Raw genomic sequence first — 18995 nt, forward strand, 5'->3', positions numbered from 1 at the left:
AGCAATGGGCTGCAGGTCAGGAGGATCTAAAAGCAGTACAAGTTTCCTAAGCATGGCCGAGACTTCAGCAGTGTGAGACAGGGGAGAGACGGCAGATCCCAGAAAGGAGCCTTCCTGTTCTTTCTTGTGTATGTGTGGCTCATGATCTCTTGGATGTCATGACAATAATCTAAACAAATCAAGAATTATCACCCATTTTACAGAGATTTAGAGACAGTAAATAATCTGTCTCTCATTCAGATGGGCAATTGACTGGACTGAGAAACACCTAGGGCATTAATGAGGCACACCTTTAGGCGAATCTGTGAGAATTCTTCCAGAAATGTTTAGCCTAGGAGGGAGGACACATACTAATATATGCAGCACCATCTTGGACTGGTACCTCTGCCCTGAGGACCAGCCTCTGGCAGCTAGGGGGTTAAGGTGCAACCATGGAGTCAGCGAATTAATCAATGTGACTTTTCTATCTGAGGGGATAAAACTTAATTTTTGGGGGCCAGCAAGGGGGGCAAAACTTAACTCACTGGGGCTGGAGAAAAAGGGAAGAGCACACACACACACATACACACACACACACACACACACACACACACACACACACACACACCTCCAACATGTCAGAATATCACCTAGGGTGCCAATGAATGGCAAGTCTTCAGCAGGTCAGAGAAACTAAAGAGGAGATGCAGAGTAGGCAAACTACTAGACAGACAGACAGACAAGGACTTTGCTGAGGACCGAAGCTTAGTTCTTCATCTTATTATTCTTTCTGCTACTTGCTCTACTCTATTCTGTTGATGTTTCCCTTCTGTGTGCCTTGATGTCTTCCTTCTAAACTTGCCTTCTACATCTTTCCTGGCATTTTCCTTCTCTCATCTCTTTATTTTTTTTTCTTTACAGCTTATATACCACAGCAAAATCTTTCAAGCAGCATAAAAATTACAACATGGTTACATTCTATTTTTCAAGTGAATGATTACAATGACTACAAGTAAAAAACAGCATGTTTTCTATATCCCTGCCATGGTTAAACATTTTATGTATTACAGGTGAAAAGCAAGTTGCCCAGAGAACCCACATGCATTCATGCCCAAGCAACATGTCATAGATTAACAGATAGCAAGCAAGCAAGGTATTTTTCTCAGTCAGCTCTTTTACTAGCAGGCTGTATTTTCAGTTAAAAAGGATCAGTTATTTTATTATTTATCTCAAAGGGTAATCTTATAAAATGTTAAAAGAATCATAAATTTAAACCTTTAGATATGAAAAAGAACCAGTTAGATTTATTTTAAATCCTCAAGGTACATACCCACCCACCATTAGTTTTTTATATGGAAGCTGAGGGCAGAAATGGGCACAAGGAATTAATCAGCATCCCATCCTAGCAAGAAAGGTATGTCAACCAGCTGGAGCTGGGCTGTCCATGTTCTTGTTTCTTCACCTCACTCAACTACTAAAAGCGTGCCTTTAAATTGTTCTCCAAGATTTTTTAACCTCAAAGCCATTAATAAAAACATCTTAACCTAATCTTAAGCCATTGTTTAAGCTTTGTTTTAGCTATGATGCACACCAAAACCTGTGAACACATCTCTCAATATTGAGGTTAAAAGAACTTGAGCAAACTTAGCTTCTGGGACTCAGTTGTTTCTCTCAATCATTAGTCAGTCTATCTGGCTCCTATATAGAGAAACTAGCGTCGTGACTCTTCCCTGTTCTATCCTCTACAGTCCCTGCTGTATCAGGGGCAGGGCAACAATACAGCTTAAGAACAAGTCATCTTCATAATAATCCACAGGTAAAAATGCCCAGCAGAATGGAATATTTTCATGAGATAATCACACTACATTAAGTACATGATACCAGAAAACAGAAAAAACCGGGCAGCAGCAAACATGTAAACGCACAGCAGTAGTAAGAAACATTCTAGGGTAGAAGTCCCCCCTCTTCCCACCCCGGAGTCCTTGTCTATTCAAGATTCATTCCTTGTGGGCTGATCCCCTGATGTCAATTGCCACCTGCTGCTCCTCTGCAGCAGGACATGAATACAACGGGAAAAGGAGAAAGCCAGCTGAACATTGGTGCTGTCCTTTCTCGGCTTCTCCTTTAGTGCCACAGGCCAGTGATTCCTGCCAGCATGCCTTCTCTGCTACCAGGGACTGTGTTCCTCTGAACCATGAACCAAAACTAATCTCCCTTCCCTCACATTGCTCTGGTTAATATCTGATTACAGCAAAGAGAGGAGTGACTAATACAGTGTACAAATGTTTGTGTGAACCAAGACCACTTTTGTTGTCAGCTTATTGGGAATTTGTATTTTCTTAAGTGCTAGAAATAATAAAGCATGCTAAAGTTAAAAAGTAAAGTTTAGATGGGAGGCTAGATGTACATCTCAGTGATATAGGGTGAGCTTAGTATGCACCAGCTCCTGGATCCATAATCTGCAGTTCATCAAAAAGTGAAAAACGAAATTAAGTCTAGAACATCTATAAGATAGAACCAATATATAAGTGAGTGGGTGTGGTGGTTTGAAAGAAATGACCCCCAAAGAGAGTGGCACTATTAGGAAATGCTGCATTATTGAGTAGGTGTGGTGTTGTTGGAGGAAGTGTGTCACTGTGGAAGCAGGCTTTGAGGTCTCAGATATGCACAAGACACTGCCCAGTGTCTCAGTTCACTTCCTGTTGCCTGCAGATCAAGATGTAGGGCTCTCAAGCTCCAGCTCCATGTCTGCCTACATGCTGTCATGTCCCACCATGATGATAATGGACTGAACTCTGGACTATAAGCCACCCAATTAAATGTTTTCCTTTATAAGAGTTGCTGTGGTCATGGTGTCTCTTCATAGCAATAAGAGTACTAACTAAATATGGTGATATATTGTTTATGATTTGTTAAAGCCACTGGAGATTAAAATAACAAGGCAGACATACTAGTTAGCCATAGAAGCCAGGTAGTGGTGGCACACACCTTTAATCCTAGGACTCAGGAGACAAAGGCAGATGGATCTCTCTGAGTTCAAGGCCACCCAGGGCTACATGAGACAGAATCAGTCTAAAAGAGTAACAAAGCTCACACCTTTAATCCCAGGACTTTTGAGAGGTATATAAGACAGGAACAGGGTCTCAGAGCTGGCATTCATTCTCCAGCCACACTGAGGATAGGAAGGCACTGATTGTCCAGCCATGCTGAGGAGAGGCAGTAGTCTGAGGAAGAGGTAAGAGCTAGTGGCTTGGCTGCTTTACTTCTCTGATCTTCAGCTGGAAACTTGAACTCCAAAATCTGACTCTGGGTCTTTTATTATTCGTGCTACAACTAAGAGAGTGGGAAAGATCAACAACAAAGATCAAAGGCAGTTACAGACAATTTTTGAAAAGGAAAAGCAAACAACTAAAGAAAACAGAGGCTCCTAACTCAAAGCAAAAGCCCTGGTGTTTGTTGTTCTACCAATAGGAGTTAGATTCCTCCAATGGCCCAAACAGAAGTCACCAATTCAGCCTCACCGGGTTCTGTTCACTGATGAAGGACTTTGTGATCCCTCTGTCTTATTCTTTCAGCTATCTCTTGAGAACATATTTGTTACTATGAAGGTGAAGAACAGATAGGAAAACAAGAAGGTCAAAAGAAAATGAGAGGCCTAGAGAGTGCTGAGGACAGAGAAGTGGGAGGGGTGGTGATATGAGTGGAAAACTCGGATTGAAAACAGGCCTAAAAGGGTGTGAGACAGAGAACATGTTCATTCCACAGCCTGTTTCTGGCAGTCCTGGCACCCACCAAGATGCGACAAACACTCTACATGGGAATGTGCAAAATTAAGTAAACTACAACATAATGTGTTAGATGTGTAGTCGGGAACACATTTCAGAGAACTCAGGTGGAGGGGAGAGGGGGTAAAGCAGAAGACATGGGGCATAAGAAGGGAGTCTGAGAAAGGAGAGATTCGTCTGGAGCATTTAAATGACAATATTCATGAACTACAGTCAACATCATGTCACTACTCATTCCGCTGGATAGATTCCTCACCAATGCCTTCCAGGTGATCAACAATCCTTTCAGAAAAACAGGAAATAAGTGAATCCTACACGCAAATACCTCTAGGACAAAAGTGGTCATAATCAAAATGAAGTTGCTTATGTCAAGGTGAAATTAAAAATCAGGCAGGGTGGGGGAAATCTTATGAGTATACACCTCTTAACAAGAATAATCATCATAGAAGACTACCAGAACTACAGCCTCAAACAATGGCCATTAAAATTTTGCACAGAAAATCTCTATCCCTAATGCTGTCCATTCAACCTTGGACTGATATCACATTTATTACCAATCTTTGAATGCCCTTGTTATTAATCCTGTGGCCAAGGATTACTGCTTCCAAAGTAACTTATGTAATATTCCTCACTTTGCCTTTTGCCCACTCCATGGGTTCAATGTCACATGTGCTCCCTACTGTAATAGCCCTTGCTTATTCACTAATAAATACTATATTTCTCTGGGGTCCTTTCTTTGTGTGTTCAGTTCACATAACTCTTTGGCATATATGAATATTACTGTTTTCACTACAAATGGAGTCAAGGTATGGAGGCAGTATTTGAACCTAGACACCCTGAACCAAGAGCACTCACTATGCTGAGCATGTGAGATGATATCAAGAGAGGAAAACACACTGCCATAGGATGTGGGGAGACCAAGGGCATGCATGGCTCATTTGAAGGCCCATCAGGAGCACAACAATGAAAGAAAAGAATTTTTTATTTTAATTAAACATTTTAATTTAAAGTTAGAGCAATACGTTAATTAAAAAAACCTGCAGTGCCTTCGACTTGGAGTCTGTCTAAATTACATTTTTTGTGTGATTAAATTAATTCTTCTGTCAGATGTGGGGTTGGTAAAGAATTTTTTTCCCATTCTATCGGCTGTCATTACAGAAGTTTCTCAGTTTCATGAGGTCCCATTTATTAATTGCTGATCTTAGTGTCTGCACTATTGGTCTTCTATTCAGGAAGCTGTCTCCTGTGCCAGTGAATTCAAGGCTATTTCCCACTTTCCCATCTAGGTTCAGTACATATGGATTTATATTGAGGACTTGATCCACTTGGACTTGAGTTTTGTTCAGGATGATAAACATGGATCTATTTGCATTCTTCTACATGCTGATATCCAGTTAGACCAGCACCATTTGCTGAAGATGCTTTCTTTTTTTCCATTGTATAGTTTTGGCTTCTTTGTCACAAATCAGGTCAAGAAACTAGGCACTCTATATATATGTGACAGTTGTATAGCTTGGTCTACTTGTGAGACTCTAACAGTGGGAACAGAGGCTGTCTTTGACTCTTTTGCTGGCTTTTGGAACTCTATTCCTCATATTGGGTTGCCTTGGCCAGCCTTATTACAAGGGGAAGTGTTTTGTCTTACTGCAACTTGATAGGCCATGTTTTGTTGATATCCATGGAAGGCCTGCTCTTTTCTGAGTAGAAACAGAGGAGGAGAGGAAAGGGGTGGGATGGAGGCTGGAAGGGGAAAGAGTGAGGAACTTCATTCAGGATGTAAATAAATAAATTTAAAAAATAAAAATAAAAAAATAATTCCTCTAGATGGGGACTCACAAGTCAGGTTCACTTAGTCTAACAAATGATTTCTCTGAGCATTAGCACAGATAGATGGGTAGAAAACAGCAGACCGTGCTCTGGAGTCAGAAGCCCTGAACTTGATCCTAAAGAAACGGCTCAGGTGTGGACTCTTGAACAAATGTGTCATGCAGCCTTTATTATCTTATCTCTGTGTTATTTACCTTAACTTTTACCTCCCAGGGTGAAATGATAATGCTCCTTTCTGGGGTAGCTGTAGGATTAATCTTAAGACCTTGCCATTTCCAGAGCTCTTTCACTCTGAGACATTAAGGAAAAGCATAATACACAAGTGCCAAACCATCTCCAGAAACCAGTGCTGATTCTAGGTTCTGGAAGATCAAACGAAAACTCTCCTCCATACCTTCTTCAAAGCAGCTAAGAGGACACAGAAAGTGGAGAGCCACTGCTAGGCCCAGCAGTGCTCTTCGGTGTCAACTTCAAATCCAGCAGTTTGTCTCTGTGATAGATTAAGGTGATGGTCAACTTGACAGGATCATCTTGGAGACAAATTCTCTGGACATGCCGACGAGGGCTTTTCCAGATTAAGATAAATTGAGGTACCAAGACCCACCCTAAATAAGGTTAGCACTGCTCCATGGGCTGGGGTCCCAAGCTGTATACAAAGAACACTGGTTGACAAGAAGCATTTACTACTTTCAGTTTTCTCACTTAAGAAGATGGGTTAGCCTCCTGCTCTGGCCACCATGCTCTCCCCCACTGCAGTGGACTGCATCTCCTTAAACTGTAAGTCAAGATAAACACTTCCTCCTTTAAATTGCCTCTTGTCAGGTACATTGGTTACAGTAACTAGGAAAGTACCTAACACAGGCTCTTTCCTTCCTCCCTGGGGAATGTTTCCCTTAAGCTGTGGTTATTACTTCAGGGAACTGAATCTCCAGATATTTCTGAACACAACTTCCTAATTATCACCAACACTTACTAATGAGCCTACCCAGATCTAAAACTGCAGCGCTGTTATTCAGAACTTAGTGATCGCAGGAAGGAGAAGCCTGGAAGGAAATGACGATGGTAGGTTTCAAAAGGTTAGGAGGTCAAGTGACCATGCACCCATGCAGCAATACAATCTGTATAATCTGGGAGGACAGAAATCCAGGCAACAGAGTGACTGACAAGTACCAACAGAGCCGAAGGATGACGTCTCCATGGCCCCAAAGAAGAAACAAATTAGGTAACTGGACAGAAAGACAATGCGGTGGGGGGGGTGTATCATCACATCATTACACTACTCACACTCGTTGAAGACAGTTTGTTTGCTACCTTTCATCTTCAAATCATTCGCCTTTCTCTCTGTAACATGTATCATGGTTAAGTGGAGACTTGGGGCAGGAGAGGAGAAGGTGAAGTAGAAAACCCTTTTCTCTCCTTCTGATACACACCAAATATTCCTGCCTTCAGAGACCTACCTACCCTGTTCATGAACACACAGTGTCTTCTTTAAAAACCCACTGCCTATAAAAGCTCCATGCTGTATGAGCCGTGCCCTTCCAGAGGAGCTACACATTCAGCACTGTTTTGAAAACCATTAACCTGACATATGGAACACAAAGAATAGTAACCCGATTAGGCCACTAATCAGGGTGATCAGTGTGAGCCTGGGAAGCCAGTCCGCCCTCTAGGTCACACTGCTCCATGAAGGCTGGCTTTATATTTCCTCCTTTCACATCTAATAACTTCTTAGCACATTTTTTAGTCGCAAAAAAAGACATTTCTTTTCTCTGTAATTGGTCATCCCTGTTTCTAATGGGAGGAAACTAGGATAAATGAGCCCAGTATCTCTGTCTTTATTCTTCAATAGACTCAACTTTAATATCCTCCAAGCGTAGGGACCCTGTCTTCTGTCTCTCACTGTTAACCATACTGTGTCTGGAAAAAGAATTCCCAAGCCACACTCTTCAGGAATGCTTCCCCATTATTAAACACCACCTATCTCACATTCACCCCACTCTAGGCCCTCTGTAGCCAAATAAAACTAGAAGCATGCTTTTCCTCGGTCTGGACGCTTCTGTGGGCAGCCTGACTACCCTGACTTACCCTGACTTTGGCTAGAATTAAAAACAAATAAAATCTAATGCCCTACTAAAAATGCAAGGCACTAAGGATTCTTGATGGTACTATTCCATTAAAGGGGACATAAGAGCAGATGAAAGGATGTAGCTCAGTGGTAGAGCATTTGCCTGACATGCACAAGGTTCTAGGCTCAATCCCCAATACTATGCCAGGGAAAGAAAGGAGGCAGACGAAACAGTCTTAGAGACAGGCTTCATCCAATATGAAGACCAAAATGTTATTTTTGAAGCTCTCTGCCCCAACTTACAAGAGTAGCAAATATCAAAGAATTTAACCAAAATTCCCTTATTTATCTGGAAGAAAAAGAAAGACAACCTTTATTTGTCTTTAATAATAAAGACAACCAATATTTCAAAAATAATATTTTTGAAAACAAAAGTCCTTGACTGTGTTTGGGGAGAGAGAAAGGCAGGAATCAAAATGAACCCATGTGGCATACAGAAAGAGCATCTGTATTTCTTTGTCCCACCATGCATCCGGGCACTGCTCCAAAGAAACTTACTCACACTAAAATCAGTTTGGTAGCCCAGGAATGGCAATTCAAATAAATTGAAAGAACTCTGATATGAGGAAGTTCAAGAAAGGTTAGTTAGCGTTTTGTCAGCTTGACATAAGCTAGAGTCATTTAAGAAAAGGCTCATTATTTTCTTTTGGGGGGGGATTAATGATTGCTGTGAAAAGATCCAGATCACTGTGAGCATTGCCAGCTCTGGGCAGGTGGTTCTAGGGCATCTAAGAAAGCAGGCTGAAAAGGCCATGAGGAGGAGCAAGCCAGTAAACAGCAATCTCCATGTTCTCTGCTTCAATTCCTGCCTCCATGTTCCTGCCTTGAGTTCCTGCCCTGGCGTCCTTTCATGATGGACTACAAATGTGAGCCAAATAAACCCTTCCCTCTCCAGTTTGCTTTGGGTCACAATGCTTTATCACAGCAGTAGAAATCTTAACTAAGGCATATTTACCCAAACCGAATAAAACCCTTGCTCGTATCAATAAATAAGAACAACTCTTTCACAGTATAAAGAATTATGCATCATATTATGAAGTCTTGTCACAAATCCACAGGAAGTAGAATGATGAAAGAAGTCAAAACCTAGTAAGATCTCTGTCCATGATGGTCTTAACCATGCTAATCACTCAGCAGTACCAACAGCAGTATTCCCCAATGGAATCCTGTGTCTGTTTTCTTTACCATCACCATCAAAACCACACATTCCCGAAGCAATCTCAGAAATAAGTCTTTAAATCTTCCAAGAGGACTAGAGGTAAGACATAATGAGATGAATACAAGAGACCACACTAAGACCCATTCATCTTCTTTAGCTGAAAATATGAAACTATAAACAAAGCCCTTAATTTGTTTTCTCGTTTTTTCCTGGGAGAAAAAATCTACAACCCCTTCTTAGCCATAATAAAAGCACTGCTTTTGTGCCTTTTAGTTTTCCAAAACAAATAATAAAGGAAATTTGTCCTCCTGTTTCCTCTCCAGGTCAAATAAGTTTCATTATTTGGCTAAATCAAAATTAGAACTTTCCCACCAGGACAAATCAGAGCTTTCAATCCAACCACATAGATGTGTCAAAATCCTACACCAACTAAAATCTTGGAAGTGGAGAGAAGGCACATGAGAAAAATATACTGGGAAAAGTTTAGAAGTAGTTTTGATAATTTTGGTGGCAGTCTTGCTAGCTTTGCAACTTCTGGACACACTTCCGTGTCCTGGATCTGTGAGATGGGGAAATAATACCAAGCCTTAAAGTGGTTGAGGGTTAAATGAGATAACATGATAAAATTCTCAGAATTTTATCTGTTATTTTTGTTACCTAATTTATACAGTTATTTTAAGCATTATAAAAATATTTACTTTATAGAACTTAAGCTTGGTGTGTAAAAGGTCACTGAAATGAACACAAAGAGTCCTGATCACAAAATCTAGTACAAATAAAATTTCAACTCACAGGTGTAGTACTAAATGTCACTATGGCTCAAGATCACGGGGTCTTACAAATTAAAAAGAACACTTTTGCTAGCAGTGTCTCCTCCAGATAACAAGAAATACATTTGTCCTAGGAGCAAAACAGTAAATCAGTACTCAAGTAAGTTTCTAAACTGGTAAATAAAACTGGGCAAAATAAAGGTTTATTTTCTTCTGAGCTACTCAGAGCCTTTTAGGTACATCTTGAATCTCTAAGAAGAGCGTCTACACCTCTCACTGGCATTTAATGAGAAAACTTCCGGTGAGAAACTCTTGGGAACCCTGTTTTGTGGAAAACACCCCAAGACAATGGAAACAACATGCAAAGTTCTTGAGAACCACTGTGCCCAGAATAATGCCTGGTACCTCAAAAGTTCTTAGCAAATTTCCCTCATAACAAAGGTGACGAAGTCTTAGACTGTATTGTTTCCAAACATGCTGGATTGCTCAGGGAAATGTCTTCAGCAGCATTTGTAGAACTAATGCACCAAGCAACACTCTTGGAAAAATACTTGTTCACAGATGCACAGTCCTTTAATGAGCAGGAATGACAAGAACAGAAGCTAGTTTAACATCACCACGAATACGGGCTGTTCTGCAGGACACCTCCTTGCCTTTGCTCAGAGAGCAGCAGTGCTTAGTAACAACCTTTTCACTCAGGTTCCTGCTTTTCTAACTCTCACATTTTCCCTTTTCCTAACTCCAAGGCAATGTCACTAGAGGAAAAGCAGGGGAACCAACACTGTATAGGTACACTCTGCATGTACCTGAAGCACTGCCAACTCCCACAGCTCTACTCAATCTCCCATGTATCTTCCTCTCTGTTCCAGGAGCTACTAGCTCAATGGTATTGTATCTTTCCCATTCACTATTACTCTTTGCATTCACAATACACAACATCACTGTATAGTTACTTTCTCTCTAAAGGCAGGCTCTTGGCTGACCAGGCTGGCCTTGAACTCTCTACTTAGTTGAGGATGGCTTTGAACTACTGATCCTCTTGCCTCCACCTCCCAAGAGCTGGGAGAACAGAGGTGTACCCTTATGATGGACTGTTGTATTTCCTTTTAATCAGCACTATCATTTCCTCCTTGAGGGCGAGGGGTTGCTTTCTGTTTTATCTTTCCCTCCTGCAAGTATAGTTTGTCTTGTCCAGGTAGTTTCTTTAAAAATAAATATGTCCTGTATTTTGCCTCAAGTTGAACCCATGACTCAGAAACAAAAGCTCCGTGACACTTGGAGGAATGCTTCATCTGAACCAAAAGATAACTGTGTTTAAAGGGGGCTGCGTCTCAGATCTTTGTACACATACGTTTTTTTCCTTTTTTAGAAAGTCAAGAGTCTGACCAGTGAATGACCAATGAATTGAATTATCAAAGCTTCTCACAAACTTAACAGAGTCCCTTTAAATGTAATTAATTCTAGAAAGGGGGGGAGCTGTAGTTTACAGCGGGAGCTGTCAAGGCACAGAACTCAGGATCCCCGAGATGCAAAGGCCACGGACCCGCCATTCAGGACTCCAAAGAGTCTTGCTCCGGGTGCCTCTGAGGACCACACAGGCAACTTCGCCTAAGGCCCTCCTCCCAGGCCTCCCCCAGGGGACAGAGGGGCTCCCCTAGCGCCCAGGGCCATGGTAAGAGGATCCACCGACTTCCTGGGGCCAGCAGGTACCTGGTCATAAGGGGACTTCTCCAGCATCTGCGTGCATAGATCGGCGCAGAGCTGGAACTTTCTGCGTCTAAAATAGCTCCAGGCCCGGAACAGAGGCTCCATCTCCGAGCCCATGGTGGCCTGAGACATCGCTCCTGAGACCCGGGTCCTGGGCCCAGAGCCCTGTCCAGGGAGGGCGGGGTCCAGGAGTAGCGAGCGGGAGGCGGCGGGTTCTGCCGGGCAACGCGCAGCGGCGGGGCCTGGCCCAAGGGTGTCCACAGCGCGCCTGAAAACGGCGGAAGGAAAAGCCGCCGCGAACCCACCTCAGCCAGAGAGTTTGAGCAGAATTGGCTGGGAAAAAAAAACGTGCGCTTTTAAAGATAACAACTTTCACTAATTTTGAAAAGCTACCATTCTTTGAAAACAAAACAAAAACAGATAGTGACTTAGACACCTTGGCTGGGGGCCTCCGTGCGTACAAGAGATGCAGTTGCTTAGCAACCGCCTGGTTGCTTACCCAGTAAATGCAAAGAGCCACCTAAATTGAGCCGGGTTGTGTCTCTGTCCCACTCCCCCACCTCTCTTCACTCATTCCTACTGCTCTCATATTTCTGACTCTAGAAACATAAACGCGGAAACAGCTCTTCCCTTCTGCCCTAATTCAAATCAAAACAAACCCCTCCAGTATTTTTCCGTCTAACTCCACTTCAGCGTTCAAACTGCAGGAGATATGAGAGATTGCTTGGTCCAATCCATTCCTTTTATAGATGAGAGACTGAGATAGGCTCCAAAAAGAGAAAATATTTGCCCAAAGTTTCCCGGAATTAGGGACCTGAGTGTTTTGGTTTTGAATTCTAAATCTACGAATTGATGGCATTTCCTCCAAAGAGGATTTGGTTTTTCGATTTTGGTTTCTTTTGGGCTCTTGCTCTGTATCCTTGGCTAGCTCCCAGTCCGGCCTCCCCAGTGCTGAGGCTACAGGCATTTGACACGGTATACAACAGAAGAACTTTTGAAATGTCGTCTTCAGGCGCATGTGTCATCTGCCAATGTTTTCCTGTGCACAATATTCATTTTTTTACTTGCTGAAGATTGAGTCCGGATTTTTGGCGTGTGTTAGGTAAAGAATCTGCCATTGAAATCATTAAGCTAAATCCCCAGTCCCAGAGTGGTTTCTTCAGGTGCTGCCTCACTTTCCGCTACAGATTTACAGATACGGTATCTGAAGGCAAGAGCCAGTGAGACAGAAATGTGGCTAAGAGTCTGGGGGTGGCGTCGTAGCCCGACCCCTTGCCCCCTCCCTACCATGATGGAAGATAGAAGCGAAAAATCTCAACAGAAAATAGTTTTTCTGATAGTGTCTAAATTGCCTTTCACAGACAACAATCGACAAAGACAAATGTTTTGCAGTTTTCTCAAACCACCAGGGAATTTATGATGCAGAAATTATATTTAGTCCAGGTAGCTTTTGCAGATATCAAACTGAAGTATAAATTTCAAAACTAAGGAAAGGATTGTATTTCTTTTCTCCTTTTTAAGAAATCCTTCTACACTTGTTGCATCTTGGAAGTGAAAGATGATTTAAAAACAAAACAACTACAACAACAAAAGAATTGCTCTTCTTCGAATAGTAGCAAACTCCAAACTAATCACTTCCCTGAAATTAAAAATCTTCTCAATTTCTACATAGGAGCTATATTACTTTAACCCCAAACTGCTGACCATCTGCCATAACCCATTTCCTTCCGGCGGAGCCAGCACCTATTTGTTATTCTGGTAATGCACTTCAGCAACTGAAAGGACAATTAATAACCACCTTCTTTGAGTCTAAATTTCCTTTCTTAACTCTGAATTTCATAGGCAATTACACATTCACTAAGTTGATCCAACTAGGTGTTCTTGGGAATATTTATGGGGTCCTTCTGATTCAAATCACATACAGTAGCCTGAACAACTCTAAATTAAGTACATAAAGAGAGCTGGTTCATTCATTTGCTTTTTCTAGCAGGCTTCTTGTACTTGGCAAATCATTCTATAGTCTAAAAATGAATTAATTTTCAACAATGGAAGTAAGATTAAAACGTTGTTGGTATAAATTCTATTTGTGCAACAACCAGCCCGTGGCTCCCCTGGGAGTGAATATGGCGTGAAAGGGTGCCCTTTTCTATTTAGTGCCAAGGAATCATAGCAGAGTCCCTCAGCATGTTTTTGAATTTAAAAAAGAGAAGCGTTTTTTTTTTAAATAACACCTTCTTACATGTGGCATACATAGGGAATCATAGTATAAATATTTGAAAGGCAAAACATTAGTACTTTTAAAAAGTGCAGCAATATAGTTAATACATCTCTACCTTTGGTCCACAAAGACTCACGGCATGTGCCAGGGGAGGTTGGGGAATAAGAAATTATCTTTGATTTGACTATAGTATTGGTCTTTACAAAAAAAAAAGCATGTCCCAAAACGTTTTACCACCACAAACACAAACTTCCTACCTGGACTTTGGAAACTTCGAGGCTCTAGCTATGAACTATTTCTCTAAGTATATTTCACCCCTTACTCAAATGACGCCAGTCTCCTTGCTGCATCTTGATGTAGTGAGCAAATGCATTATATAGCTGTTATTGCCATACTTTTGTCTAGACATCCTCCTGCCTTGCTTTATAAAGCCCCCCACTGAAATGTCATTTCATTGATCAGGTCCCCTTAAAAACCATCAACATTTCATTTCTGTGCCACATTTTTCTTCAAGGACTCTATCATTAAAGACTCTTTTCATTACCAAACATTTTCTTTTGAAACAGGGTCCATATAGCTCAAGCTGACCTTGAACCATGGAGCCAAAGCTAATCTTGAAGTTCCTGATGCTCTCGTCTCTATCTTCTAAGTGCTGGGGTTACAGGTGTGTGCTACTGTGCCAGCCTTCCTTTTACAAAACTTTAATTAGGTTTCTCTAAGCCTTCTCATTACCTGGACCTTACCTTGGGTTTCTGTGTTCATCCCTACAGAGTCCAATTATACTAAGCATACTGCTAACTTGGTTTACAGAGGCTGTCATCCTTAGATCTGGACCACCTCTGTATCTGCTCGATTTCTTCATTTTCCGCAATTTCCCATTTACTCTGCTCACCCTACCCAGTATTCATCAGGAATCCTAGTAAGTGAACTTAGCAAGAATTCTTCCCAGTTCCAATGCCATCTCAGAAATTTTTCTGTTTGTGGCTGTGCTGGTTAGTTTTCATCATCTTAACACAAACTAGGGTCATTTGGGAAAAAAAAAGGATCCTTAATTGAGAAGATGTCTACAACATATTGCCTGTTGGCAAATCTGTGGGGGTATTTTCTTGATTAGTACTTACTGTGGGCGGGCTTACACACTGTGACTGGGGCCATCCCTGGGCAGGTGGTCCTGGGTGCTATAAGAAAGCAGGTTGAACAAGCCATGAAGAGCAACTAGTAACAGCATTTTCCCTTGGTCTCTGTTTACTTCCCTGCCTCTAGCTTCCTGCCTTGGCTTCCCTCAATAGACTGTGACCTGGTATCTGTAAGCCAAATAAACTCTTTTCTCTCCTTTTGGTCATGGTCTTTATCACATCAATAGAAAGCAAACTAGGATAACAGTCCTCTACCCCAAACATCTCAACCTTTTCCTTGGCACTAAATGTTCTTTTTTTTCCTTCCATTTGAAGTTGACATAGGCCCTTTGTCCTTTACTGAAATAGTATCTGAATGGAAACGTATCAGCTTGGGGTTCTCTTTCAATTTTGCCTGCTATATTTCATATGTATTCTTGAGCATAATTATCAAGTGTTTCTGTCCGGTCTTCTCCACAGAATGTAAACACCATGAATAGAGACTTTGTTGCTGATTCAGTGCCTAGAGTTTGGCATGCAATATCTACCTGTAAAAACTACCTGTTGAGTCAATGGTTTTCTTTTCATAAATAAACTTCATACAAGTTATGGGCCACTTATAATGCCAGCACTGGGAAGATGAAGACAGGCACATCACTGCCAGACAACCTAGCCTAATCAGTAAGTCCCAGGTCCCAGTGAGAATCTTGTCTTAAAAAAAATAGAATGATTCCTATACAATCACACACTGGTAAATGCACAATATACACACGCATGTGCACACACAGACACACGCGCGCACACACACGCACACACACACACACACACACACACTACCAGCAGCCACCTTGTTAACTACTTTGAATTTGCTCTCACTCTTTTTCCTGTTCTGCCTGTTAGTCTCTTTCACTGTAAACCTGGATAAGAGCAATGAGCAGTGACTGTACCATTGATAGCCTCAATGCTATGCTATCTTGAAATTTCTTCCACCAAACTAATTCACTGCTTTTGAATTGAGACTCACTCTTCTTTGCATGGGCAAAATGTAACCAGATCCTTTGCCAGGCAGTAACATGGATGGTCTCTAGTCTAATTTCCAGTGGGTTTTGTTTTGCCTTTGAAACCCTATGAGTCAACCTACCATTGCCCTATTTCTCTCAGAATCCTGTTCTTCTGAATTCTTACCAGAATGGCCCATCAATATCTGCTTATAGCATTGTATGGTCTCTGGAGTCCAGAACTCTAAACTTTTCTAAAAGCCTCCTCCAAACTAGTTCCAAAAGCCTAAGAACCACATGGTCTCAACACTCGGACTCCTTGTTACAATATTTCCTCATTGGTCTGGCAAAAGCTATTTGATGCAGACAATCTTTTTTGGAGCTCATGGTTTGAAAGGATATGGATGCTGTAATGGCAGGAGCGATAAGTGGCTGATCACATTACACTTGTGGTTAGGAAGCAGATAGAGATGAACATGGGTGTTCAACTAGCTTGCCCTTTTATTTACTCCCACATTGCAGTCTGTGGAATCAGTACTATTAATCCCACTGTGTAAGAACAAGACCACTACCACAATTTTTGAGCCAAATTGGAAGCAAGCTTTAATTAAGTACTGGCCAAGATGATGGACTCTGGCCAAGTCTAGTCTAGGGTTCCCAAAAAATGGCAATTAGTCACAGTTTGCAGAGGCTTATAAAGGCAAACACATAAGACATATTTCTCACCAGGTCCAATCAGGGGCAAGCATACATTCTGATGTACTTATTGCCCGTGTTCCTCCTGTTACATCCCACCAAGGGCAAGGATACACCTGATGATGAACCCTATATACCTCCTGCCTACACATGAACAAGCACATCTGGTGCAGTTGGGTCAAATAAACTGGTTGGGGGGGGGCATATGACTTACTATCTTACAGAAATAGCCTCCAGCATTTCAGGAAGTATCTGTCCTATGGCAAGGAACCTACAGGCTAGAGGCATTTTTGTTTTATGGATCTTTTAGGCAGAGTAATTAAACTTAAAACATAACTTTGGCTTTCACAGTACCAACCATATTCGTGTAAACCTCTCCAGAAATAACCTCATAAACATACTTAGAGGCTTGTCTCCAAAGTGATTCTAAATCCTGTCACATTGACGATTAAGATTAACCACTGTGGAGATCATTCCACATTGGAGCACAGATTGCCTTTGTGCCATTCAAAATTGCTTATTCTGAAAAACAACAACACAATCATCAAAACAATATGGTGGTCTGCAAGGTATGGTAATGGAGTGATTAGCGGTCTCTCCTAGGGGAAGACTGCCTTTCCTTCCTGCTGCTCTCTCCTGCCTCCACTACCGGTGGCCTGTGGGGTGGGTTGCTAGAGTGTATGTTGACTGAAGACAGAACCTCAGTAAGGCAGTCTCCCTGAGTCCTCACTCATGCTGGGATGGGAACTTTCTGTGGTATGGCTGCTTTTGAGTCATCAATGATGCTGTAAGTAACCTTTCATTCATATTTCTGGAACCTACCCCCAACAAGCTCATTGGTTCACTAAGTGGTGTGGTGGTTTGAATAAGAAAGGACCCCCATGAGCCGGGCAGTGGTGGCGCACGCCTTTAATCCCAGCACTCGGGAGGCAGAAGCAGGCGGATCTCTGTGAGTTTGAGGCCAGGCTGGACCGATAGCCTCCGAAACAATACAGAGAAACCCTGTCTCGTAAAAACCAAAAAAAAAAAAAAAAAAAAAAAAAAAGAAAGAAAGAAAGAAAGAAAGGACCCCCATGGGTTCATGTATGTGAATGCTTAGTCACGAGGGAACGGAAGTCTGATAGGTTTAGAAGGATTAGGGTGTGAGGCCTTATTGGAGGAAGTGTGTCACTGGGGGTGAGCTTTGAGGTTTCAAAGGTCCATGCCAGATCTAGTCTCGGTCTCTTGCCTGCAGATCAGGCTGTAGTTCTCAACTGCTTCTCCAGCACTGTGCCTGCTATACCTGCTGCCATGCGCCCCATCATGATGGGCTAAACCTCTGAAACTATACACAAGCCCCCAATTAAATGCTTTCCTTTATAAGAATTGCCATGGTCACGGTGTCTCTTCACAGAAGTAGAACAGTGACTAAGACAGCCCGACCTCGGTGGAATCATTCTTTGGGTCTGCATGTGTCCTATCTGGGGTGAATAAATGTCTCTGCATATCTTCCCAGGAAAATACATTGTATATGACTCCTTTCCTTCAGGATGCCAGGGTGAATTGTAGTATTGTCTCCAGTGATACATTTATTTCTTCCCTACGTGAAGATCAAACATCCTCACCTATGTGCGTTGTGACCTGCAGTGCCCACGACCCTTCCCTGAGGGCATTCTTTCTGCCTGCATCGACATTGGATTTGGTCATACGACTTGCTGCTGTCACTGAGTTAAGGATGGGACAAATGTGCTCCTCAGTGCCAGTGCTGGAAAGAGAAGTGAGGCAAGCCACAGCCAAGCCATTGAACAGTCTCCAACTGCAGCGTGAAAAGGAAAGAAATGGATGTTATTAGCTACTAGGATGTGTATCTTCATCTTCATTATACAACTTCTAGTATTTCTGTACTACTCGTCTCCTTATCCTTCTTTATTTTTCTTTACAGGCTTGCTTATCTACATATTTATTATCTGCTTTATGCCCTGGAACATAACCTTCATAAAATAAGGATTTTTGTCTATTTTGTTCACTGTTATGTCCCCTATTCGTAAAGCAAAGCATAATAAATACCTATCACTGAGTGTACATTTGTTGAAAGTCATTAACACTGAGACTGTTATTCCAAGCATCCATCAGAAATTAGATTGGTTTGTTTTTGTATGTATTTTTCAGCACTGGGGGACTGAATCCAGGGTTCATATATACAAGGCATGTCTTCTACTAAATGAATTAAACCCTTAGTCTGAGTTTTCCTCTAAACTTTAATGCGAACATGGTGTGCTGGCTAGTTTCATGTCAACTCAACACAAGCTGGAGTCACTAGAAAGGATGGATCCTCAGATAAGAAAATGCCTCAATAAGATCAGGCTATAGGTAGATCTGTTGGGTATTTTCTTAATTAGTGATTGATGTCAGAGGGCCCAGTCCATTGGGTATGGGACCATCCCTGGGCTGGTGTCCCTGGGTTCTGTAAGAAAGTGGACTGAGCAAGCCATGGGGAGCAAGCCAGTAACAGCACCCCTCTGTGGCCTCTGTATCAGTCCCTGCCTCCAGGATCCTGCTGTCCCTGAGTTCCCATCCTGACTTCCTTCAGTGATGGACTACAATATGGAAGTGTAAGCTAAATAAACCTTTTCATCT

At 42.0% G+C, this 18995-nt stretch overlaps 1 protein-coding gene and 2 long non-coding RNA genes across 3 annotated transcripts in view; 2 read left to right on the plus strand and 1 right to left on the minus strand.

The window, feature by feature from the left end:
- Positions 1-11583, minus strand: part of Ttc8 (tetratricopeptide repeat domain 8) — a 70313-nt gene extending 58730 nt beyond the window's left edge. Inside the window, exon 1 of the mRNA XM_005068414.4 lies at positions 11356-11583. Coding sequence (XP_005068471.1) covers positions 11356-11484 — 129 coding nt within the window. The 5' untranslated portion in view covers positions 11485-11583. The remainder of the gene's footprint in view (positions 1-11355) is intronic.
- On the plus strand, positions 11167-18440 carry LOC121139279. Its single transcript, XR_005876192.1, has 2 exons — positions 11167-11317; positions 18006-18440. It is a non-coding gene; the product is annotated as an uncharacterized LOC121139279 (long non-coding RNA).
- Positions 11592-14882, plus strand: LOC121139278. The gene is made up of 4 exons (XR_005876191.1): positions 11592-12454; positions 14137-14234; positions 14341-14489; positions 14834-14882. It is a non-coding gene; the product is annotated as an uncharacterized LOC121139278 (long non-coding RNA).
- Positions 18441-18995: the final 555 nt, after the last annotated feature.

The sequence above is a fragment of the Mesocricetus auratus genome, unplaced genomic scaffold (assembly GCF_017639785.1).
Source record: "Mesocricetus auratus isolate SY011 unplaced genomic scaffold, BCM_Maur_2.0 Super-Scaffold_15014, whole genome shotgun sequence".
Lineage (NCBI taxonomy): Eukaryota > Metazoa > Chordata > Mammalia > Rodentia > Cricetidae > Mesocricetus > Mesocricetus auratus.